Source organism: Chinchilla lanigera, unplaced genomic scaffold, assembly GCF_000276665.1.
Source record: "Chinchilla lanigera isolate Chin_1 unplaced genomic scaffold, ChiLan1.0 scaffold00001, whole genome shotgun sequence".
NCBI lineage: Eukaryota > Metazoa > Chordata > Mammalia > Rodentia > Chinchillidae > Chinchilla > Chinchilla lanigera.
Window position 1 is genome coordinate 7028299 of NW_004955402.1, and position 25149 is coordinate 7053447.

Below are 25149 nucleotides of genomic sequence, written 5' to 3' on the forward strand. Positions count from 1 at the left end.
GACCTGAGTTCAAACGAGCACTAAGAGAAAAAAAAAAAAAAGAATGCATGTTCTTTTTTCTTAACTGGAAAATTCAGCAAATCCAAAGAATAAAGATTTTTTTCATAATCTCAGCTATAGAAAGCCCTTCCCAGTCCTCACCACGGCCCAGGAAGTTTATACTTGTAATCCCATGAAAAGTTATTGGAATCCTAATGGGTTAATTCCAATCTACCACTTCCAATGCAACCCATGGTGAGAATAAAGACACTAAGGCGTATTTGTAGTTATGGGGAGCCAATGGGTCCTCAGTCCATCCGGAACAAAGGCCTCCACCCAAGGCCAAACCCAGGTTTTATTCATTCATGAAGAAGGGAGTGGCTTGAGGATGAGTGACTGTGAGAATCACAGAAAGTAGGTGAGTGCCGTGAGCTGGGCTAGGTAGGAGGCCTGAACTCACCTCTGCCATATGCAGAGAGAAGGATATGCAGAAAGAGTCATGTGCATGACACAACTGAGATAGTGTCTAATGTTTTGGGGTCTGTGCTTCAGCTGTGATGTGTAATCTTTCAAGCCCCAGGAAGTCAGAGCATCTACCTCAATGCTCGATCCCAACTGACAGCGTGGAGCTCTGGCTCTGCATCCTGCCTCATCCTGGCTCACTCTTGGGAACAACAGGGGACCCAGGGGGCCGGGGGAATGCCTGCCACATCGGCTAGACCAACAGGCATTGCTTAAAGCCAAGTGCAGGCGTCAGGAAAAGCCCCAGCCAGCTCTGTACACATCAATACATGGAAGTAGGGCCAGGCTCAGCCAAAGTGGAGAAAACTGCTCCTCTTTGAAGGACAGTCGCTGGGGTGGTCCTGCACACTCACCTCTGATCATAACTGGCTGGTACCTAAGCTGGGTCTTTGGTGCACGTGGTAGTTTCGTGCAGAGTTACAGAACTACGTGACTTCTTTGAAAGAACAGACTTCAATTTCAGTCTCTTCATTCCATAACATTCTGTGAAAGGCAAACTACTGCTGACCAGGTGGGAGTCAAAGAGTAGCACATAAGGCAGATGCTTGCCCTGGCTTATCAATATAGTGTATTAGGAAACATAAGGAACTTCAATAACTTTAATTTTAGATTTTAAAGTATGTAGCGCTGTGGGCTTTGGTGTCGGGTGAATCCAGCCGGTGACATCCACACAAATATTCACAAGTCCAAAAAACTTTAAATTTGAAGCACTTTTGTGGCCAGCATTTCCGGTAAGAGATTTGCAGACTATAGCACCACTGTGAGTTTTTGTGACTTCTTTTTCTTTTTCATTTTCCCTCTCCTGCTCCTGCCCTCATCACAAAAGGAGGGTATTTCTGTTTGTTGCATTTCCTTTTTTGGGGGGGGGCGGGGGTTTCCAGTGCTGGGAATCAAACTCACGACGTTGTGCTTGCCAGGCAGACACTGTGCCGCTGAGCTAAATCCCCAGTCCTGCTGCATTTCCTTTTTAAAGAGCAGGGTTTTTGCAGAGCACAGTGGCACACGCCTGTAATCCCAGTACTTGGGAGGCTGAGGCAGGAGGATCACCACAAATTCGAGGCCAATCTGAACTACATAGTGAGTTCAAGGCCAGCCTGCACTACACAGCAAGACTGTGTCTCAAACACCCCAATGAACATGCTGAAGAGTGGCTCACAGGCGCTCGGAGAAAGGCAACGCAGAGCTAAGGATAGCTTTGGGGCGCAGGGTGTCTTCGGGATGGTGATCTGGAGGGTGTTTCCTCCTCCTGCCCCCCTGGGACCGCATCCAAATCCAAACCATTATTTGACTTGAGGCTGACATCCGCTGCCCGCTAATGATGCGGCTTCCTGAGCAAGAAGTCCCAGGAGCAAGGGTCGGATACAGTGAGAGCTGGGGCCAGAGCCCACGCCACAGGCTCCTGAGTCTCTCACACACTTGGGAATTGCGGGAGGAGGTGAGTCTCCTGGAAGGGAAAGAGGCTTGAGTGACTTTTGTGTCCCGAAGCTGCAGGGGTTTTTGGGGGTTTTTTTTGGGGGGGGGTACTGGGAATCAAACTCAGGACCTTGCATTTGCCAAGCAGGCTCTGTGTCCCTGAGCTATATCCCCAGCCCCTGCAGTTTTTCTTAAAACAAGTCTTAAAATCCTGATTTCCTCACCTCCTTTCTACCTATCTTGATTGCTGTATCCTCCATAATCCGGAAGTCAGGAAGCTTTTCCCAGACTGTGAGAGGAGTCCGGTGAATTAGAAAAGCAAATAAACTGGAGGCAGGAAGTGCAAAGGATGAAAACTAAAGCTTTGAGAAGTAGAGATGAGGCTTGTGGGTTGAAACAGCCTGGCTTCTAATTTGAGATCCTCCTGCCTCGGCTTCCTGAGGTCCTGCCTGACCCGGCTGAACTGAGGTCCTTCGTAATCCCCGTCCATGCTGGCGTGTAAAATGCCGAGTGCTCACCCAGGAAGCCCTACTGAGATCCCACCTGGAGCTCATGGTGCGTGGAGTTGGGAAGAAAACGAGGCTGTGAGCCAGATGAAAAGCACAATGCTCGATCGAAAACTGTGGGAGGCCCATGGGACGAGCCGGTGTCTGCCTGCAGGGGGCGACACAAGACAGGGAAGGACTGCGAGGGAGGGGCTCGCGGTGCAAAGCCAGACGCTGCTGGACAGAGGAGCACAGAAAGAGGTGGATGGAGACTGGGGGCCCGGAAGGTGGGCAGAGCCAGCGGAGCCAGAGTCCTAAGGTTCCAGGGGCACTGTCCCCAGGCAGACCCGGACCTGTCCCCTGTCCTTGGCTCCTGCCCCAAGTGTGTACCACAGCTTGCAGGACACGCCCCCGGGGAGGCCAAGGGGAGGAGCATCTCTCCAAGCTTGCTGACAATGGGGTGTTTCACCCCGTTGCCAGCAGTGTACACAGACCTGGCTGCGCGCACACTCATACACACACACACACACACACACACACACACACGAGCTTCACAATACAATACAAGGTGTGGTGCAAAGTACGGTGCATGATTAAAGCTTTTAAAAAATGATTTTATTACAGTAAAAGACACATTGCCACGAATCCTCCTCAAATCCTCCCTCTCCCTTGGAGCGCACTCATCCCACTGTTCTTGCTGCCTTCTGCAGCAGCTCTGGAGTCCTCTTTCCTGAGTGTTTTTACTTCTGCTGTCATGGCTGCCTTGATGTCCTGAATGACTGAAGGCATTTCCCTTTCATGCCCATTTGGACTTTGAGGAAGAGCCAGAAGTCCCAGGGTGCCAGGTCCAGTGGGGAAGGTGGGTGAGGACCCAGCGTCATGTTCTTAGGAGCTGCCTTCCTGTGGGATGGCATATTTTTTACCACACCTCTTAAAGATACTCAGGAAAGAGCACTTCCAGAACTGCTCCCAAAAGTGGCAAGAATGATGGGATAAAATGTGTTGGAAATGAGGGAAGTGTTTTGAGGGTGATTCACGGCTATGTGTTTTTACTGTAATAGACTGAGCGAAGGGTGATACAGGGTCTTGCTACGTAGCTCAGGCCGGCCTTGAATTCACTAGGTAGCCCAGTCTGGTCTTGAACTCTCATCGATCCTCCTGCCTCAGCCTCCCAAGTGCTGGGATGACAGGCATGTGCCACCATGCCTGTCTGTAACGAATTTTTTAATTTCAGCACTCACTGTATTTCCACAACACTTTGTACTTTTCCTCAGCCTGATGCTCTCCGGTGTTTTCCATTGAATCATCTTCTAAATGGTGAAGCTGTGTGAGTCACCTCGGTTGGTTTCAACACTGATTAATAAAGCACAACTAGGAAAAAACATTAAGTCACACTAGGAGTTGAACAAACCGTGAGTTAGGAAGCAGCTGTGACTCAGCAGAGGGCAGATCATAAATAGCAAGACCGAGGGACGGGAAGCGGAAAGGGACAAAAAGGCAAAAAGGACATGAATGATCCCAGAGGGCTAGAGCAAGAGGAGAGACAGACCCCGAGGAGTGGACGACCGGGCCCAGGACTGCGCCTGCACCTGGGCACCGGGCTGCACTGGTCCAGATCTGTTAGGAAGGGAAAGATCCTGAGTGGTGTTTTTAAAGGCTTCTGAAAGTTTTGTGGTAAGCAAGAGTTTTCCTTAATCACAGGCATATCCAAAGAACAATATTTTGTAACTCCAGGAAATATTCAAGTTTTATTAAAAGAGGAATGGAAACGTGGCTGGGACCAGGAGGAGCTCAGCAGTCCGGGTGGACTCACGTGGGAGCGGGGCTGTCCAGGGGGGACCCGCAGGTCATCTCGGACTCACCCCGTGAGGCGCTGCCGTCAGACTTAGAATTCGCCTCGCTGGCTCAGGCCCCTTGCAGGTGTGCGCCTGGACACGCCCCAAAAATGCAAATGCCATGAGCTCATTCTCCCAGGACCACAGGGATCTCTGGACCCCTTTCCTGCCCTGTCACAGCCCCCCAGTCTCAGGGGCAGTCCGTAAGATGTCAGCAGGGCGCCCTGGGTGATGCCAGAGAGAGGAGCCCTTCCTGGGCGGGCGTTCAAAGCAGGTTTGTTGCTGCTGAGCGGGAAACTTCTGCTCCCGCTGCCGAGCTCAGAGCCCGGGTGAGTCAAGGCTGCACCTGGAACTTCCTTCCAGCCAGCGAGCGGTGACTCAGCCACTCAAATTTACAAAGGAGATTTCATGGCTTGATTCCCTGTCAGCCGGGTGCTGATGACAGCTCACCTTCATGGAACGGGACCGCCCAAGGGTGTCAGCACCCGCAGTGGGCTGTAACTCCGGCTGCATCCTGTTCTGCTCCTCCTGGACCTGGCCCAAGCCAGCGGCGGAGCAGTGGGGACAGGGCAGTGGCAGCCGCCACCCAGGCCCAGTCCACGGCAGGATGCTGACAACTGAGCCAGGACACAAACACAGAGCCTGAGGGACAGCGTAGCACCCGGGGCTTAGGGGCTCAGCGGGGTTTATGGAGATTCACTTTCCCCAAGCGGTTACTCAGTAAAGCGCTTGACCCTTAGCGTTAGAAATGTCTGGAGCCAGCCGGTGACGGACTGGAGCCTCCACCACCTGTGAGCTGAATAAGCCCTTCCCCTTCCAACTTCGGGTGGCAGGGATTTTTCTGTGCCATGAGAGGAGTAACTCAGAGCCGCACGGCTGCTGTCGGTCTCCGTCCCTCAGCCGGACGCCAGCACCTCCGGCCCAGAGGCCCCAGCTCACTCCAGCCCGGCTGCCCCGCTCGAGGCCCCCGCAGGCGCCCGCGGGGAGAACCGGGTCCCCGCCCACTGCACGCGGGGAGCTGGGCCTCTAGCCCCTCGGCATCTGCCTGTGAGGGACCGAACCCTCGCTGCCCCCTGGGCTGGGCATCCAGGGACCGAAGGAGCCCAGTGCCGGGCAGGGAGGGCGAGGAAGAGGGGCGGGGACAGCACGCAGACCGCCTTAGCTGTGACTCCAGAAGGTCTGTAGCCTTCTCTTACTTCGGCTCCCGCTGAAGCCCCAGCCAGCCGGGCGGGGGCGGTGTAAATGCAGCCTGGGGGAGGACCCTGAGTCCAGAGGTGGGACAGAGCCCCAGGGGACGCAGGACAAGTTCTTCCCCAGCTGTGACATGGCTTTACGACGGTGTCCTGTGGGATTTGTTTGTGGGGTTTTTTTTGGTTGTGTTTTAAGACAGGCCCTCACTACTTAGTCCAGGCCAGCCTCAAACTTGCAGTGATTGCCCTGACTCAGCCTCCTGGGTGCTGGGATTATAGCTGTGTGTGTGCAGGTGCTGGTCCTGCCAGGTCAGCTCTGTAAGGAGCTCCCGGGGAAGGGGTCCTCTTCAAGGGAGCTCAGGAGGGAGGAAGGGGCTGGGTAATTAGGAGCTCGCTGTGAAGCCAGGGTCTGAAGACCCGGGTAATATCCTCATCAGGCCCAAACCCGCAGGAAGGAATGCCGGGCGCGCTCTTTCTTCCCGCCGCGCACATCCTGTTTGCCCAGGTTCGGGGCTTTCGGTTGGCCGGCTCGGAGCACTGGCTTGGGGCGGGGCGGCCTTGGCGGCTGCAGGAGACCAGCAGCTCCCTCTCCTCCGGGAGCAGGGCAGGGGCTGCTGCTCGGTCACCTCGCCCTGCGCCAAGACTCAGCGGGCGGCGCCCCGGGACACTCGGGGATCCTGAGTGTATTGGTTTTTTTTTTAATTTTAAAGATAATTTTTAAAAGAATAAAAATGATACAGAATTTCAAAACAAGGTGATAGGAAATTAACAGTGGCTATTATATTGCATATTGTTACCTTCAAAATAGTTGCTCAGATTCCCAAATATAGGCATGTAAGATTGATTAAATGATATAAGCACTAACTATTCCTTTCAACGAACTAATAGAAATTAGTAGTACAATTATCTTAGCTATCATATATAATGTATATATATATATAATATATATATATATATTCCTTCCTTCCTCTCTCCTTTCCCCCGTCCTAATTATAAATATTGTGAAAGGAAAAGAAACTGCTCCTGCGTTTATTTTTATTTCACTTTAATTAATCTTTATTTATTTATTTATTTATCTTGCATACTGAGGATTGAACTCAGAGTCTTCATACTTAGCTACACCCCAACCCTTTTCCACATTTTTTAAAATTTTAAAACAGGGTTTCCCTAAATTGCTTGAGCTTGCGATCCTCCTGCCTCAGCCTCCCAGAGTGCTAGGATTACAGGTACACATCACTGAAGGGCTTTGCAGCCTGGTTCGTACACAGCCTCTCACCCCTCTGAGGCTGGCAGATGGGCACGTGGACCTCACACCCCACTCCCAAAGAGCAACACTTTACTATCTATGTAGCCTCAGAGTGGGGCCCAGGTACTGCCCCTGGCTGGTGGTGGATTCTACTCTGGCTTTGTCCAAGTCCCACTGGGCAGGTGACAGTGATTCTCAGGTGTGGCAGTGTGCACCTGTGAGCTCAGCCCTTGGGAGGCTGAGACAGGATGACTATCGTGAGTTCAAGGCCAGCCCAGACTGCGTAGGTAGACCCTGTCTTAAAGAAACAAACAGAACAAGAATTAGCCAGTCCTAAGGCTCTTGGCTAGCACCTGCCCAGCACCGAGCCTTGGGAGTGGGCAGGCACGGGGGACAAGAGGTGACACGGTTGTCCCTTCGTGTCCGGGGGGGATCGAGTGCGGGACCCCACCCCAGGGACACCGAAGTCGGCAGGTCCTTGAGTCCGTGCCCGGGAGCCGCATGGAATCGTGCGCACACTCGACATCCTCTCCGTCCCCTCCGTCCCCGACAGATGCAGGCGCGGGGGGAGCAGCTGCTCTGCCGAGCTGGCCAGGCAGGGAGGACAAGGGTCCGGACACACGCAGCACACTGCGACTCTTGGTCGAGGGCTGGGGTTCGCAGCTGGTGGAATCCGCGGTGCACGTCCTGGGACGTCCAGGGTCACCAGCAGCAGCTGCGCCGGTGGGTTCACCCCATCCGCCCTCTCCTTCCTGAGTCCTTCGCCGCTGTCCAGGAGCAGGGGTTTACCACAGCAGCGCCGTGAGACGCACGTGCTGGGCAGCGCACTGACGCCCGAGAGCAAGACAGCAAGGCCTGACTGCTCCCCACCGCGGCCCCCAGGCTTGAGGGTGGGCCCGGGCCATCACATCCAGCTATGTCCTTTTATGTATTTTTTATTTTGAGACAGTCTCACTACAGCACTAAGTTGCCCAGGCGGGCTCGAACCTGCACTCCTCCTGCCTCAGCCTCCCATCATGCTGGGATCACAGGTGTGCGCCGCGCCAGCTCTGACCTGATTGTCACACCCACAGTCAATTCCTTTCCCTCAGCCTGGTCAGGAAAACGTCAGCTGACGGAGAACAGAGGATCAAGTTGCTCAGCAGTTACTCTGACACGAGAGGAGAGCTGGCGGATGGAAACTTCAAAGACAGATCTTCCGGCTGCTGGCACAGCCGCCCAGCTGAGGTCTCTCGACAAGCCCGGGTCTGCCCAGCCCTGCCCCGGCCTCGGGCTCGGGGAGCAGCTGCCCAAACAGGAAGCCAAGGCGACTGCAGCGCCGACCTGGTCTCCACTTTCCGTCCTGTCCCGTGCATGGTCCGCTCAGTCAGGAAGGCGCTCGGGCCTGGCCGGGGAACCGGTTTGCAAACACACACAGTTCCACACGCTGGGAAAGTATCTCAGGGCCGGAGAGGGAGCGCCGTGTGTGACTCAGGCAGAAAGCGCTTCGTAAGGTAACGGGACAGGGGAAACTCAGTCCCTGGGTGAGCTGCGGCCGCCACCTGTGTGCCGGTGGGACACCTGCGGGAGCGGCCGGGGAAGAGCCTGAGGTGGAGATCCAGTTCCCGCCCGGAAGCCGAACGCATGACATCTGCGCCCCGAACCCAGGAAGGCGTCGATTTACCCGAGCTCCCGGGAGACCATGGTCCTTTCTGTCTTTGTTTGGTGTTCTTTGCAGTACTGGGGATGAACCCGGGGCCTTCACACTGAACCGCTTCCCTAGCCTTTTTAAAATTTTTTATGTAGACAGAGTCTCACTAAGTCACTGAATCATCCAGGCTGGGCTTGAACTTGCAGTCCTCCTGCCTCAGCCTCCCACAGCGCGGGGGTGACAAGTGCACAGCACGCTGGTTTCTGGTTTGTAATCTAGATTTAGTGTTCACGTGGTGGATCCACCAGCTAAATGTCCACTGTCAAGATACTCCTTTGGAGTTACTGATTTCAGGCAGCCAAATTCTGGTTTCACATGTGGAAATCCTCATTTCTAGTACTTTACTTCTTGTCAGACGCCTGTAAAAGCCCACACGAGGGGCTGGGTGCCAGAGCACTTGCCCGGGGGAAGGGAGGCCCCGGTGCACTGCAGAGAAAAGGGAAAAGGCGCCCACATTACAAGGTGGAGACCTGACCCCGCCTGGAGCCCTCTGATGACTTGGGTGCTCTAATTCACTTAACCAGGGAGCTTGCCTCGGGGTAGGTTACTTCGATCGGAACTCTAGGCTAGAAGCAGGTCGGAGGGGTGGCCGGGTGACCGCCACTGCCCGGCATCCACCAGGACCGGCGGCAGGGCCCAGAGCTCCCAGGACATGAGGCAGGCCTGGCAGGCAGCCTGCCTGGAAGCCAGCAGGGGGAATTAGAAACACTCCAGGCCCCCACCGGGTCTGCAGCCAAAACGCACATCCAGATAAAAATGAAAAATGTGCTGCATTGGTGGTGCACTCCTGGAATCCCAGCATGTGGGAGGCTGAGGCAGGATTGCCGGGATTTGGAGGCCAACCGGGGCTACACATGAGTTCAAGGCCCGAGGTGGGCCGCAGGAAGCCCCAATATTAATCCCGTCATCAGCCTGATCTTTAGCTGTGACCAGGATGTGCAGACATGGCAGCTGGTGCTTTTACCTCGACACTCCCCCTCCTGGCGCTGAACTCAGCGCCTTCCCACTCAGCTGAATCCCCAGTCCTTTTTAAAATTTGACACAGGGTTTCACCAGGTTGGCCAGGCTGACCTTGAACTTGCCATCCTCCTGCCTCAGCCTCCCAGAGTGTGCGGATTATGGGTATGCACCACCACACCCAGGTCCTAATCGCTGCTTTTTAAAAAAATTCCTCAGCTCCAACCCAGAGATTTTCCTTGGCAGCTAGCAAAGCATTTCTGTTAGGGTGCTTCATTAAAGCGCTGGTCACTCTGTCTTTTGGAAATCCTGTCCAGCGTAAGCCTGGTGTTATTCCAGTCAGGACCAGCAGGCCCAAGACTGCTCCGTGGCTGTGGGAGGAGGGTGAGGGGCTGCACCGGCCTGTCCCCTGCAGTGCTGCCCTTTGCACTGCAGAGCCTAAACTGGCCGAGACACAGCCTCCCCCACCCCCACCCCCACCCCCGTGCTACCCTAGCAGCGCCTGCATCCACAGGACTTCCGTGCCGGCCGGGCCGGGCTGGCTGACTTTTCTTTCTAATGACTCTACCTTGGTCCCGCCCTCCCTGGATGTTTGTGCAGTGCACTCACTGGGCAACAGCCCCTGTGCCTTCAGGAAGCCCAAGTTTTGTACCAACTTGTTGAAACAACTCGGGTGCCTCTTTAAAAAAAAGTTGCAACTCTTGAAACACACCTTTTCATTCTTGCTGCCTCCTCAGAGAACAAGGCTGGGTTTGATCAGGAGAGGCTGCACTATCGCCTCAAAGATCTCAGCTCAGACGTGCCCAGGCCTGGGAGGAGCTGGCATTAGGCAGCGTCTGTGCTGCAGCAGCTACGGCTGGCCAGGAGCTGCGGCTGCGAGGCGTCGCCCCCCACTGCCTGCCCTGCCCGCACACAGCTGCTTTCTCCCTGTGGTCACCGCGGGGGGCGCTCTGCTGGCCGGGTCTGTCCCCGCCTGCCTGCACAGCAGACGCCCTCGGAGGTGGCCGAGCCATCCCCACCTCCTCCTCCGACCGCACACCCTGGGTGGCCTGCATGTAGACAGCTGGAAATATTTTGAAACAAGGTAGTGATTTTTCCCTGTGTGTTTTGTTGAGTTTCTCTCTGCACTTTTTCCCCCTGGTACTGAAGCTTGAATGCAAAGCCTTCCACAGAGATGCAGCCCCAGTCTCTCTCTTTTTTTTTTTTTTTTTTTTTTTTTTGGTCTTTTTGAGACAGGGTCTCGCTGTGCAGTTCAGGCTGGCCTTGAGCTCACTTTGTAGCCCAGGCTGGTCTCAAATTTGAAACGAGCCTCCTGCCTCAGCCTCCCGAGTGCTGGGATCCCCATGGGAGACATTAGGCTGGGTGACCAGGAGGCTCCAGGGAGCTGTGCGGGGGACTCTGGTACAGGGTTTAGGGCACAGCGATGGGCATGGAGCTCTGAGCCTGACTTTTCCGCCGTGTGACTTGGGGTCGTCCTCCATCTGAGCTGAGCCTCTGTTTCCCTTGCTCCTGTAGGGACAGTGGAATCTTCCTCACAACTCTTTTCTCGTTGGTGGTTTTTTTGAGGCAGCATCTCCCTATGTAGCCCAGGTTGGCCCAGACTTGAAGATCTTTCTGCCTCAGCTTCCCAAGTGCTGGAATACAGGCGTGTGCCACCACACCCAGCTAGGCTCTGGGGAAGCAGAACTCTCTCCTTCATGAGGTCCCCCACAGTTCTACAGTCCTGACTCTTCCTCTTCTTCCTCCTTTTTTTTTGGGGGGGGGGGGCATTGAGATAGGCTCTCACTATGTAGCCCAGCGGGGCCTTGAACTCCAAGTGGCCCTCCTGCTTCAGCCTCCCCAGTGCCAAGATTCCAAGCATGACCGGCACACCGGGGCTGGCAATCACAAACCCTGACCACGCCCACTCCCTGTGCAGCCTAACACTGCAGGAACTGCCGAGGCGAGCCAGGCCTGTCCCTGACTCTGCAGACATCGGGACGAACCTGCCCTGCACCCCGCAGCCCGGCAGGAGTTTGTCCCACAGTCACAGGACAGTGTAGGGCACATGCGCGGTCCGGGTCTGGCTCTTCACACCGAATGAGGAAACCGCGAGAGCTGGCACCGGGAGGTAAATAGCTGCTCCCGAAGATCAGAATTTGAGGCCAGAAGTGTGAGCTCCTTCCTGGAATCCGAGGGGCCGGAATGTCCCAAGAGCCGCTGCACACAGCAGAGAGACCGCGCTGCAGGCCTGGCCCGAGGCCCAGGGGTCTGTCCCCACCAGACTGGAAGAGAGCGCGGTCCGGGTCCTGACTGCTCCGCCCCTGCCTGCTGCCACGGCGCAGACGGCGCCCTGAGCGCACGCTGGGGACCAGGAGGAGGCCGCGCTGTGGCGGTGTGGGGAGGCAGCTCTCAGCGCCCCTGCCCGTGCTGACGCGACTTCCCCGCAGCCCCACCTGCGGGCCGGTAGAGGAGCCAGAGCCCGCGCTGCGCTGCCACTGGCCCTCGGAGGACACTGCGGTCTTCACAGGTGACATCCCCGCCTGGCACCTTAGCAGGAACACGCAAGGGGGTCCTGTGTGCTGCATGCCGTGTTCCAAAGTGACAGACGTGCTAGCTGGGCACGGCGGTGCACACCTGCAATCCCCGCACTCTGGTAGGCTGAGGCAGGAGGAGCCCACATTCAAGCAAAGGCTGGGCAATTTAGCAAGACCCTGACTCAAAATTTTAAAAAGGGCTGGGGACGTAGCTCAGCGTGAAGGGCCTGGACTCAGTCCCCAGCGCTGGGGAAAGCAGTAGGTTTCAGGCAGTGTGCTGTAACGGAAGCAAGACAGCCGAAGCAAATGCGCATGATTTCTTCCTTTGGTTCTCAGACACCCCGGGCAGCGGGCAGCTCAACAGCTAGGAGGGTTAAAGAAATCACTGCATACCCCTGGGGCCAGAGGATAGCCCAGTAATCCTCTTGTTTATCGCTCACTGTGCGGCTCACCACACGGCCACTTCCGGCTGCTCAGATGCGACCCCAGGGCGGTGAATGGGGAGGAACGGGGAGTGGGAACAATAGCTCCAGGGCGTCACATGGGGCCGAAACCAGTCTCCCGAAAGCTGTCCCCGGAATTGCTCTTTCCTCATGGCAAGACACGATCGTTCTCCTTTGACCTCCTTCTCTAAATTCAGCTCCACAAGAAGCCGAGGTGTGCAGCCTGGCCAGGGCCCCGGGGCCTGGTCAGAGGGTGGGAGAGGAGGTGGGAGGGGAGGTCGCAGGGTGCCACAGGAGGGGACCGGGGTGGCCAAGGGCACGGCAGCCCTAGGTGCAGACTGGGCCCTGACGCTCCAGTTGCCCGGATGCTGCCGTCCGTGCACACAGTCCCGACGGCCTCGCACACCTGGAATTGGGACCACGCCTTGCTAACCCATAGTGAATAGCTGTGCTCAGAAAACAAAGTTCAGGGCAGAAGTTTAAGAGCTGTGCTTGAAAAGTATGGTGCGCACAGTATTTAAAGTTTTTCAATTACAGTGGAAATCATTGCTATTAATCTACCTCAAATCCCCGCCCCCCTTTGGAACACACTTATCCCATGGTTCTCGCGGCTTTCTGCAGCAGCTCTGGAGTCCTCTTTCATCAGTGTCTTCAGCTGCGCCGTCCTGGCTGCCTTGGTGTCCTGAACTGCTTCAAACCGGTTCCCTTTTGTGGTCCTTTTGACTTTGGGGAGGAGCCAGAAGTCACAGGGCGCCAGATCAGCTGGGTGGATACGGTGGATGAGGACACAGCGTCGTGTTTTCACGAGCTGCCTTTCCCGTGGAGGGCGCTCGGCCGCAGCTTTCACCGTGGTTTTGGTCGCACCTCCTACAGACCCTCAGGCAGGGGGCCCAGACCCGCTTCAGAAAGCGGCAAGAACGACGGGATGCGCGTGCTCGAAGCTACAGGGGGGATTTTCACGGCGCTCGCGGCCATGTGTCTTTTACTGCAATACTTTTAAAAAATGTGAACATTCACCGCATTTTTAGTCACCTGCTGTGTAGTGCGCATCTATCCGGAAAAAGGAAGGAGGGAAAAGGAGAGGGGGAAAGAGGAAGAGGCGGGCGTGGGCGCGGGCGTCTCCGAGCAGCGGCCCCCCGCTCCCCTCCTCCGGTGCTTACTCCCCCTCGCGCGACTTCCAGGAGCCGCTCTGCGGGGCGCGGGGGCCCTCCGGCTCCCAACCTGTAACCACACCCTCGGGGTCCTGCCGCGTCCTCCTGTCTGCGGCCCGCGGGTCCCTAATCTCCTTTCCCGAGCCGCATTTCAGGGACGCTGCTTTCCACTCCTCCTGCGCCGGGTTTTGTGGGTGCCGCCTCCCGCCGCGCCCCGGCGGCGCTGGGGCCCGTCCTCGTCCGGGGCGCCGGGGTACCCGTGGCCGGGCGGCCAGCCCCGGCAGGCGCGGAGTCACAGTGTCTCTGTTTTCGTGTCTTCCAGTGTCATCTTGCATTACAACCTATAAGAAGACACCACCTCCCGTCCCACCCAGAACCACCACGAAACCTTTCATTTCTATCACAGCGCAGAGCAGCACAGAGTCCGCGCAGGACGCCTACATGGACGGGCAGGGCCAGCGCGGCGACATTGTCAGCCAGTCCGGACTGAGCAACTCCACCGAGAGCCTGGACAGTATGAAGGCGCTGACCGCCGCCATCGAGGCCGCCAATGCCCAGATCCACGGCCCCGCCAGTCAGCACACGGGCAACGGCGCCGCCGCGGCCACCGCCGCCGCCACCGCCGCCGAGGACAGGAAGAAGGACTTGAAGAAGAACCGGTGTCTGTCCATCGGGATACAGGTAACACCGCGCGCCTGCCCTCTGGGGTTGGAGCACAAGAGATCTAACCCTTGCTTCTCCTCCCACTCTGTGCCCGCTTTACACGCACTTTACATACTTTACATGCTTTACACATGCTCCAACACGCTTTACTCCATGCTCACTTTACACACACTTTAATGAACACAAGCAAAAAAAGAATTATAGAATAACATTGTTGCAAATATCTAGATGTAAAAATTCTTGAGCAGGGCATGGTTGTACACTCCTGTAATCCCAGCACTCAGTAGGCTGAGGCAGGAGGATCACCATGAACTCAAGGTCAGCCTAGACTACACAGCAAGACCCTATCTCAAAAAAAGAAAAATCTTACCAAAGTTGAGAATTTACCTAGTATACATTTTTTACAAAGTAATAAGCCGTTACCAAGTGTATGTCTCAGAAATGAAGGCTTTAAGGGAAAAACATGATATCCAGACAGACGCTTAAAAATATAGTATTTCGTAAAATTCAGAAATCACTTTATCGGAATTATAAAAAGCATCCATAAGAAACCCAACTATTTAAAGGTGAAGTCCCAGCTCTCAGGAGGCTGAGGCAGGCAGATCGCCATGAGTTCAAGGCCAGCCAGCACTACAAGTGAGTTCAAGTCCAGCCTATACTACACAGTGAGACCCGGTCTCAAAAAATGCATCTATACATACAGAATTAAATAATTAAGTGCAAAGCATTAGACATATCCTCCTCAGAGTCAGAAGTCAGATTATCAGACTCTTGTTTTCAGAACTTTATTCTGTGTTGTCTTTATGAACCAAGACACAAAGCAAGAAAACATGAAGCAAAAATATTCCGAAGGAAAGGAACAATAGCTTTTATCTGTATATAACACTCATGTCCACCTAGATAATCCAATAGAAACCATGGAAAACCCTTAGAATTCACAAAAGTAGAAGAATACAGTGTAAACACAGAGAAACAGATAACACATAGTATCTATGTGCTATCACTCCACAGAAGGTGCAGCGGTCTGACAAGAACTGACCCATGAGAGGTTCTTTTTCCTTTTCTTTTCCCCTCTTCATGGTGCTAGGGATTGAGACCAGGGCTTCATAAATGCACACACACTGGGCAAAGGCTGTACCACTGAGCTATGTCCTCAGCCATAAAAACAAAATCTCAGCCTGTTGCTCAAACTAGACTCAAAATCCTGAGCTCAAGAGACCCTCCTGCCTCAGCCTTTCAAGTACCTGGGAGTATAAGCATGTGCAGCAGTGCCTGGCTCATTTTTTGAGAGTAATTAAAAACTACAAAACAGTAAGAATAAACCTCAGGAATAATTATAGAACACCTATCTGAATACAATATGAAAAGATCCCTATGTAAAATGTAAGTCCAGAATATATAGAAAGTTATTTGATATTCTTGCACAAGAATGCTCCATAGTGTAAAAATAGCAGTTCTCTCAAAACTAATACAAATATTTAAAAAGGATCTAATAAAAATGTCACTGTGATTCTTATCACTTGGTAGAAGCCAGTAAGACAGATTTCATAATTTGATATTGAGGTTTACTTGGAAGTTTATGTTCCAAAATAACTTACACAGTTTGCTTTATTTTTAGTTAATCAAAAAAGACGAACCACAGGAGACCTGCCACAGAAAATATCAAGATTTATTTAAAGATTATATTAGGAATTAGGAGAAGAAAGTCAGTAAAACCAGCAGATCAATAGGCCATCAACAGGTCCACTTACATAGGAATTTTTGTATATATGAGAAGGTATTAGTCAAGCTTAGGAAAAAGTAAAAATAAATGGAAAAGGTGAATAAATTAATAATGGAGCCAGATCAACTGATGGTAGAGGCAGGAATGTTCCATCGCTATATACATCTTCCATACAAACCTTTCAGGATGATGGATATTTAAGAACTAAGCTGGGTATGATGGCACACACCCATAATTGAGGGGCTGACGCAGGAGAATCCCAAGTTCCAGCCCAGCCTCGACAGCTTAGAGACTTAGCAAGACCCTGTCTCCAAATACAAAAGGGCTGAGGCCAGGGCAAAGGCCCTGGGTTCAATAGCCAGTGTCAAAAAACAAAACAAAGCATGACCTGGGCATGCTACCACATGCTCATAGTCCCAACAATCAGGGAGCTGAGGAAAGAGGATTGTGAGTTCAAGGCCAGCCTTGGCTACACAGTGAGATCCTGTCTCAGAAAACCAAAAAAAAGTGGGGGACAGAGAGTTGTCAAGGAGGTTGGGAAGGCTGGCCAAAAATCAAACATAAAAAAAAAAAAAAATCCGCAGAACCTGCAATACAAAACAAAATGGCCAGGTATGGTGGTGCCCACCTGTAATCCCAGCACTCAGCAGGCTGAGGCAGGAGGACCACTGCAAGTCTGAGGCCAGCCTGAGCAACATAGTGAGTTCAAGACCAGCCTTCACTACATGGCAAGATCCCATCCCAAAATATCAAAAACAAAATAAAACCCCAAAACCTGAAAGCTGGAGATGAGTACTTAACAAGATTCTCTACAGTGAGGAACACAATGTATAAAATGAAAGATAAACCGAGAGAAAACGTTAGTAATGTATCAGAGAAAGGATTTGGGGTTATAAGCAAGATCTTATGAATAAGAAAATAAAAAATATCGAGGACTTGCACTTTCTACATTATATATTTCCATATTTTAATTTTGTATAACTTACAATAAATTGCTTTTATTTCTAAAAGTAATTCATTAATTATGGGAGGGTGGGCTTAATTATTCCAAACAGTCCTAAAATTTTCTTCCAACTTGGACTGAGGGTGATCTGTCACATATGTGTTCAGTCATAAATGGGAACTTTTTCCCTCTGGGCTCTAATACATAATTATTGACACACTGATGACAGATTTCAAAGCCAATTCTTTTTTTCTTTTTTTGGTTTTCTTTCCAGTACCAGGAATTGAACTCACAACCTCGTGCTTGCCAAGCAGGCACTGTGCCAGTGAGCTAAATCCCCAGCCCCCAAAGCCAATTCTTTAGTATGAAAGGAGAAAAACAAAGTCTATAGTCTATCCTAATGTTAATATGTAAATCTCCTCATATCAGCACTACATACATCTTCCAGGACCCACAACTGTAACTATAATAAGTAAATTCACCTTCTTTGTTCTGGTGCTTAATCTGTTAACACAGAACCTCCAGGAAGACACTCCTCATGGAGCCCTCTTCTAAAATCGCACTCACAACAGTGACATGCAGTGCCCTCTTCTCCCGCGGTTCTGGACGCACACATTCAACCAAACATGGATCAAAAATATAATTTTTAAAATTGCATCTGCATTGAACATGTACAGCCTGTTTTCCTTTCGTTATTTCCTAAACAATACAGTAGAATTACTATTGATCAGGTATCATTAGGAAATACTGTATATGCTGAATGTTTAAATGAAAAATTTTATTACATTAATCCCCCTTGAATCGCCCTTCACTCAAACACACTTATCCCATGGTTTTTGCCACTTTCAGAAGCAGTTCTGGAGCCCTCTTTCCTGAGTGTCTTTATGAAGTGTGATCAAAAATACAGCTGGGTGTAGTGGCGCACACCTGTAATCCCAGCACTCAGGAGGCTGAGGCAGGAGGATCATTGTGAGCTTGAGGTCAGCCTGGGCTACAGAGTAAGCTCAAGACCAGCCTGAACTGCATAGCAAGACCCTGTCTCAAAAAGACAAAAAAAAAAAAAAAACCAACAGTGGCCACTGCTGTGGAGTGCCCTCCAACAGAAAGGCAGGTTCATAAAACATCACAGTGCCTCCTCGTCCCCCTCATTCATGGAATCTTGCACTGTGGGACTTTGGGCCCCTCCCCAAAGTCAAAAAGACCACAAATGGTAAGCATTTTGAATTGATTCAGGACATTGAAGCAGCCACAACAGTACAACTAACAATACTCACAAAAGAGGACTTCCAGAACTGCTTCAGAAAGTGACAAGAAGGGTGGGATCAGTGTGTTTGAAGCCAGGGAGCATATCTTGAGGGGGATTCATGACCATGTCTTGTAGTGTAATAAAATCTGTTTAAAAATTAAGCATCCATTGTATTTTTATCTCACCTTCATGCATAACATTTACATTGGGTTAAACATTATAAGTGATCTAAGATGACCTACAGTACACAGGAGGATATATGTAGCTTATATGCAAATACTGTGCTATTTTATATGAGAAACTCAAACATCTGTGGAGCTGGCTATCTGTGGGGCCCTGGAGGCAATCCCTGTGGGTCCTGAGGCAAGACTGTATTTGCAAATCTATGGAGGAATCATAGACATTTATCAGCCAGCTCAAGAGTAAATAAAACTGCATTTAGATCAACAGAGTCAAAGAGCATGCTCATAAGATGGTAGGGGACTTCATCAAACACACGAATATTGAACAAAGAGGTTACAAGTTACAGAACATGCCAGAAAACTGCAGAAATGGCTTTGCTTTTCTCATGTGAGGTGCCTAAATGGAAAACCCTGTTTGATGATTTCTTCAGGTGGATGATGCTGAAGAACCTGACAAAACGGGAGAGAATAAAGCCCCCAGTAAGTTCCAGTCCGTGGGAGTCCAAGTAGAAGAGGAGAGATGGTGAGTCCACCTGCATTCTTCCCCTTTCATCTTGATGTGGGCAAGTATGATAAAAGGTTCTGTCCCATGATAAAGCTTCAGAATTGAGGAACCTTCTCCCTTACTTTTCGAGCATTTGCAGGGTAAGCTCAACTCAACTTTAGCCGATTTCTTCCTGTTCTTTAATAGTGGGGACCAACCTGTTAAGTTCTAGCTAGAGTACTGGTCACACTGCACCACATTCACATAAACTTTGCAAGCAGTGGTCTGCTTAAAAACTTCATAGACTTTTTTATGAGAAGAAAAATATTTTCGTTCTCAGCATTTCATGGTGTCTGATGCTTAGTATATTCCCAAGGAATGATGAATGAATAAATAAGTGAATGAAGATGAAAGGGGGTAAAAAGAGAGGTATTTCCTATCTTCATTCTGAATCACACCTACATTAGGTTGATCTTTAAAATAAGCTTATCCCAACCTTCATGGGGATACGTGGGAGATTCAGGGTTTTATAAGATCACAGAATCCAGGAGCTAAAAGAGATTTCTGAGGTCAGTATTTTTATTTTATGAATGAGACTTTCATCAAGAGACATATGTGAGTTTCTCAGACACACTGTGAGGTCCTTCCTGGGTAGCGTAACAAACAATGCAAGGGGCAGAGACCAGCAGAGACCCTCAGGCTTGTGTAAAGGCAACACAGCGTGGAATTTGTTGTGCTGGGTGCAGGCAGACAGAGGGCAAAAAAGTCTTCTGAAAGGAACAAAAACAAGTGGCCCTCTTTTATAGGGATTGAAAGAGGGCAAGGCACATTAGGTGGGAAGATTTTAATAGAAATCTGCAGTCAGAGTTCTCTGACACTCTTGCACCTCAGTGGGCAAAGTCCTTGAAGTGTCCGGTGTAAATTTTTGGGTAGCTCCCGATGTCCTCAGATGTTCCTAGATGTTCCAGGTCCTGCAAGATTCCTTGTCCCATCTTATCTCTTGTCCCATCTTATCCTGTGTCTTCAAATGGCAGCTTGGTGCTGAGCTGAGTTCTCTGCTGAGAATAGTGCCTCTGCTGGCAGGCAGGTTAGGGTCTGGGAAGGTAGGGTCCAATCGGAGCCTTATAGGTAGAACTATACTCTTATCAACAGTGGTACCCTGGCACCTAGCCGCTGTGCTACGCAGACTAAATTTTCCATAAATATTGGCTGAATGAAGGAAAACTAGAGTTATGATAAAAGAAAGAGCTCTAGATTACAAGTCAGAATATCACCTTAATGTTGTCAGTAACTTTTTGAGTGCTAATTTGTAAGAATCTTTTCTGTCATCTACTGGTCCAGCTGTTAAACATTCATTCATTCTCTAAAATGCCTCTTATATGCAAACCTACATACGTACACTGAAAATCTGAAAAGAGCCCCAGCAAGTGCTCTGCCACTAGGATATGACCCCAACCAAGTTCTGTGTCTTATTTTAGAATATTTTGGTATTTATTGACAAGAAACACATACATACACACACTCACAAACACACACACATCACTTTCCCATCCCTGGCACAAAATAAACATCTGCAACTTAAGGAGGAGAGGTTTATCTGGCTCACCATTTCAGAGGGTTTAGTCAATGGTTGTCTCCACGGCAGAAATGGCATGGTGGAAGGGTGTGATAGAGGAAAACTGCTCACCCATAGCAGCCAGGAAGCAGAAAAGGGAGGAATCAGGAACAAGAGGGCACCCTTTCAGGTCATGCCCCCAGTAATCAGCCTCTTCCAACCAGGCCCCACCTCCTAACAGCTCAAGAACTCATCAACTGGATTAACCCATGATGAGTATAGCACCTGCATGACCCAACAACCTGTCAAAAGCCCTGCTTCTGAACACATGAGACTTTGGGGGGACAGTTTAGACACAAACCATAACTTTCTGCTGCAGCCCGCAAAAGCCTTATGTCCCTCCCTAAGAGGCTTTAAAGTCTTAACTGTTCTAACACTTGAAAGTCTAAGACCAAAGTCTCATCTCAGACTTAAGGCAAACTCTTAGCTGTGAACCTCTGTAAAAATCAAGAAATAAGTTAAACACTTTTAACACACCATTGTACATACCATGGTACAGGGTAAATATTCCTATTCTAAAACGGAGGATTAAGGGAAAAGAAAGGAACTGAACCAACGTAAGACCAAAGCCCAGCAGAGCAAACGTTAAATCCTGTAGCTCTATGTCCAGCACCCGGGCAGGGTCTAGAAAGATGTGAGCTCCAAATGGCTTAGGCAGCCTTGCTGACCGCAGCCCACATAACCTCTCTCTTGGGCTGGCTCTGCTTACTTCCTGAGGCTTTCCTCTGATGTTCTATATTCCTGTCATCCCCAACTGCCTCATGTCTCCATTGCAACTCTGGCTTTATTTTTACAGCTTTATGTAACACCCTCTTGGGCTTGTTTCCTAACCTCCCAGGCCTTTCTTTGAAATCTGAGTGGAAGCCTCCATGACCTATAACTCTTACATCCTGCATACCCATACCCATAAAACCAGCACTATGTGGACGACATCAAGGTTGGCTGCCAATTTAAACAGTAGTTAGAATCTCTAGGTCCATGGTTACAGTGGCCTCTGAGTGCCTGGATGGCTGAACACAGGGAAACACTTCCCCGGGTGGCCCTGAATGAGCAGGGTGTCCTGGGGTTCTTTTCTCAAAGCAGTCTTTTAAGGCAGCTTACCTGTTTACCCTTGCCTGTGAAGGGTGAGGTCTGGCTAATTCCTGAGGTGCCCATAAGGCATCTTTTTAATTGTCCTAATGTAAAGTATTCGGTTTCCTTTTAATGACTCTAATCTTTTTAGCAACCATGTTCTCCTTGCTCCAAGTTTATAAGTACTTCCTTGCTGCCCAAGCTGCAAATTTTTAAAATGACTCAGCTCTGCTTTTTGCTCTTGATTCTCCATGTAGATCTGGCTAAAAGCAGCCAGCAGTACCCAAGCCACAACCTGAACATTGGACTGCCTTGAAATCTCCTCTACCAGATTAATTAGTATGCCACCCTTAAATTTAGCTTCATAGAAACTCTTAGGACAAGGGGGAAATATAGGTAATTTTATTTTTGCCAGAATGTAGCATTCATGGCCTTTAGTCCACTTTCCAATACAATATTGTTCCTATCTAAAACTTTCTGACACTGGCCGTTACTGTCCACATTCCTGTAAGTATACTGCTCTTTTGAGTTCAACAAGTATTACTTATCAAGTTCTGTGTATAGCATCTAGGACTTTTATAGCCTGCATCTCCAAACCATTCCAAACTCCTACTGCAAACCAGTTCCAAAGGCTTTTGAACCACAGTCAGGTATGGTTATGGTAATGACCCGACTCCTAGTACTAATTTTTTGTATTATTCACTTTTTTATCACTGGCACAAAATGCCTGACACCTACAACTTAAAAAGGAGAGGTTTGAGAGCCAGGCGTGGTGGCACATGCCTGTAATCCCAGCACTCGGGAAGCTGAGGCAGGAGGATTGTTGTGAGTTTGAGATCAGCTTGGGCTACAAAGTGAGCTCAAGGCCAGCCTGAACTGCATAGTGAGACCCTGTCTCAAAAAAAAAAAGGAGAGGTTTATTTGACTCATGGTTTCATGGAGTTCTGGCTAAACACAATTGGCTGACTCCAAGGCAGAAATAGCATGAGAGAAGCTGCTCAACTCATGACAGCAAGGAAGCAGAGGGAAGGAAGGATCCAGAAATAAGAATATATTCTTCCAGTGCACACCCCCAGTGGCCCACCTCTTCCAACCAGGCCCCTCCACCTAATAACTCAAGAAATCATCAGTTGGATTAATCCACTGATGAATACAGAACCCCCATGATCCAATCACCTTTTAAAAGCCCCACTTCTGGGGGCTGGGGATTTAGCTCAGTGGAACAGTGCCTGCCTGGCAAGCGCAAGGTCATGAGTTTGATTCCCGGTACCAGAAAAAAAACCCAAAAAAATAAAAATTTTTTTAAAATAACAAATAAAAGCCCCGCTTCTGAATGCATGAGACTCGGGGGACATTTTAGATCTGAATAATCACACGTGCATGCATGCATGCACACACACACACACACAACCTGCGTGCATGCGCCCACACTAGGTTTCCAGTGCTGAAAGTCCAGAAAATTGGTATAATCATTCTCAAAACTAATAGGACAAATAATTAGTAATATTTATACATCAACCCATAGACACTGACCTATTAGGCATATTGGTGGAAGTGAATGAAGCCCACTCAATAGAAAAAAACAACTGGGGAAATTATCATTGTAAAAGAAAACATTAACTGTCAAGTTCAAATAATGTAATTTATAGCATTTATAGCAATTTGTAACTTATAGCATATCAGCAAGGTAGACTGTTATACAGCTTAATTTATACCACTAAATATCATTCGAATAAAAAAAGAAATACAGAAACATAGAAAAATACCCACAGTGCAATGTTAAGTGAAAAAGTTTAATACATATGCAATACACGTACATAATATTCACACAGACAGACCAGGACTGAAATGTCATATGTAGATATGGTTGGTCTAAGAGTAACTTTTTTTTTTTTACTCTAATGTTTACTTGTGTATACTTCAAGTTTTTGTGATTATTATTTTCACACCAACACTTCCAGGCATAGGCATGTTCCTTTATTAAATATTTAACTTTTCATGTGGTGGTGGAAATCAAAGTTCAGGCCTCCCTCTTGCCAGGCAAGTGCTCTAACCCTGAGTTACACCCTTGCCCCTGCAAAATTTTTGAAATGAAACATCTCAAAGTAAGAAAACCTGTTCCTCCACCCACTTCCCACCTCTGCCCTGAAACATCCCAGGTTGTTACTCTGCTCCATGGTGTATTGGTTAACGTTCAACTGGCCCAGAACACCTGGATCCAAATCCTGGTTCTGCAGCTTCCAAACGGAGCACTGAGCAAGCAGGCGATGATTTCCACCTCCGCCTGGCCCTACACTGGAGTCCTGTGCTCTGTGCAAAACCAGCTGTCTCAGGAATGTACTCTTCCTCCCTGAAATAGCATGACCAGTGCATTTCCCCACACCCCTGGCCTGCGTCTTACTGTAGCCATGGCCTGCACCACCTGCCCAATGGAGACGGCACATGGTCCAACCCTATCAGCGTTTTCCCCATGTGTGTCGGTCCAAGCTACTCCTTCCACCTGCACTCTTCCCTTTAAAACCAGCACCACAAGCCAGACACGGCGAGGACTGCCAGGGAGGATTTCCACCTCCTGCAATGCCAGCACTCTGGGAGACTGAGGCAGGAGGATCACAAGTTTGAACCCAGGTGGGACAACTTAGTAAGTTAGCAAGAACTTGTCTCAAAATTAAAAATGTGCTGTAGATGAAGCTCAGAGCAGAAGCCTTAGGTACAACCTCCTAGTGCTGCAAAAATAACAACATAAAAGTGACACTGCCCCTGCTCCTGTGAGCAGCTCTTCCTTATTTTGCCCACACTCCCTTGCAGTGTATCGTAAACCATCTCTTTCTTTACTCTGGGCTTGGTAAATTATTTTGCCCCCTGCATCACCAGACTCCACCACAGTCTTGCACAGCAGGCCCCTGAGCAAATCAGTAGCTGTATCTCTGCTTCCCTCCCTATGTGTAAAGCAGTGGTAGACAGGAAGTTCCCAGTCCAGCCTACCAGGAACTTGAAAGTTGCCACTCCATCTGAATAATAAAATCCCAAACAAACTGAAAAATCAACAATTCTTCCTTTTCATTTTCTTTCAGATTTTTATTAGCCCATGTTTGCAGTACATAATGATCACATTCCTCATGGGGAGTCAGTGCACGGTCATGATTCATCTTAATTCTTTTTTCTTCTTCCTCTCCCTTCCCTCCCTCTCCCCTCCCTCCATCTCTTGATTCATTCCCCTTTGAGGAAGATGTCTCCCTACTTCCTATGATCCATCTTTTATGTTTCTCTTTATTTATACTTTAGGTTTCTCATATAAGAGGAACCATGTGCAATTTAAGTTTGTGTGTCTGATTTATGTCACTTAACAATATGGTCCCAAGATGCATCCATTCTTCTGTAAATACCTCAAGTTTATCCTTCTTTGCAGCAAAGTGGTACTCCACTGTGAGTAAACACAATTTATTTATCAGTTCATCTGCTGATGGACACATAGGCTACTTCCCAGATGTAGCCATGATGAGAACAACTACTGTTATATCTGTCAGAGGACTGACCTCTCAGGGCAAATCGCTACTCCCCCCACTATGCCCCACCCCCACCTCAAAAAACAGGAGAATCAGAGATACAGAAAATCAGAACCTACTGAAAAGGAAGCCCATGAGCAGAAATCTGCAAGAACCAGTGCAAAGGAGGGAAAGCCTGAACAGTAACTGAAAATTTCTCGGGGCTCAGTGTGGACAGCTCAGCGATCAATCTTGGGGGCAGGGCATTCAGAAAGGCCACCATATTCTGTGGATTTTACCTCCAGGAGTC

General features: G+C 49.9%; 2 protein-coding genes across 9 annotated transcripts in view; one reads left to right on the forward strand and one right to left on the reverse strand.

Moving 5' to 3' along the window:
• LOC102004343 (general transcription factor II-I repeat domain-containing protein 1-like) overlaps positions 1-8025 on the reverse strand; it is a 24724-nt gene extending 16699 nt beyond the window's left edge. The window contains exons 1-3 of the mRNA XM_005373133.1: positions 7820-8025; positions 7133-7497; positions 4685-4851 (exon numbers count right to left, since the gene is read on the reverse strand). Of these exons, the coding sequence (XP_005373190.1) occupies positions 4685-4851; positions 7133-7497; positions 7820-8025 (738 nt within the window). The remainder of the gene's footprint in view (positions 1-4684; positions 4852-7132; positions 7498-7819) is intronic.
• Positions 1-25149, forward strand: part of Dlgap1 (discs, large (Drosophila) homolog-associated protein 1) — a 296231-nt gene that overhangs the window by 219173 nt on the left and 51909 nt on the right. For 7 of the 8 annotated variants that reach the window (XM_005372643.1, XM_005372644.1, XM_005372646.1 and 4 more), the window contains 2 exons: positions 13750-14108; positions 18616-18707. In XM_005372643.1, the coding sequence (XP_005372700.1) occupies positions 13750-14108; positions 18616-18707 (451 nt within the window). The remainder of the gene's footprint in view (positions 1-13749; positions 14109-18615; positions 18708-25149) is intronic. The other variant, XM_005372645.1, reaches the window with a different exon arrangement.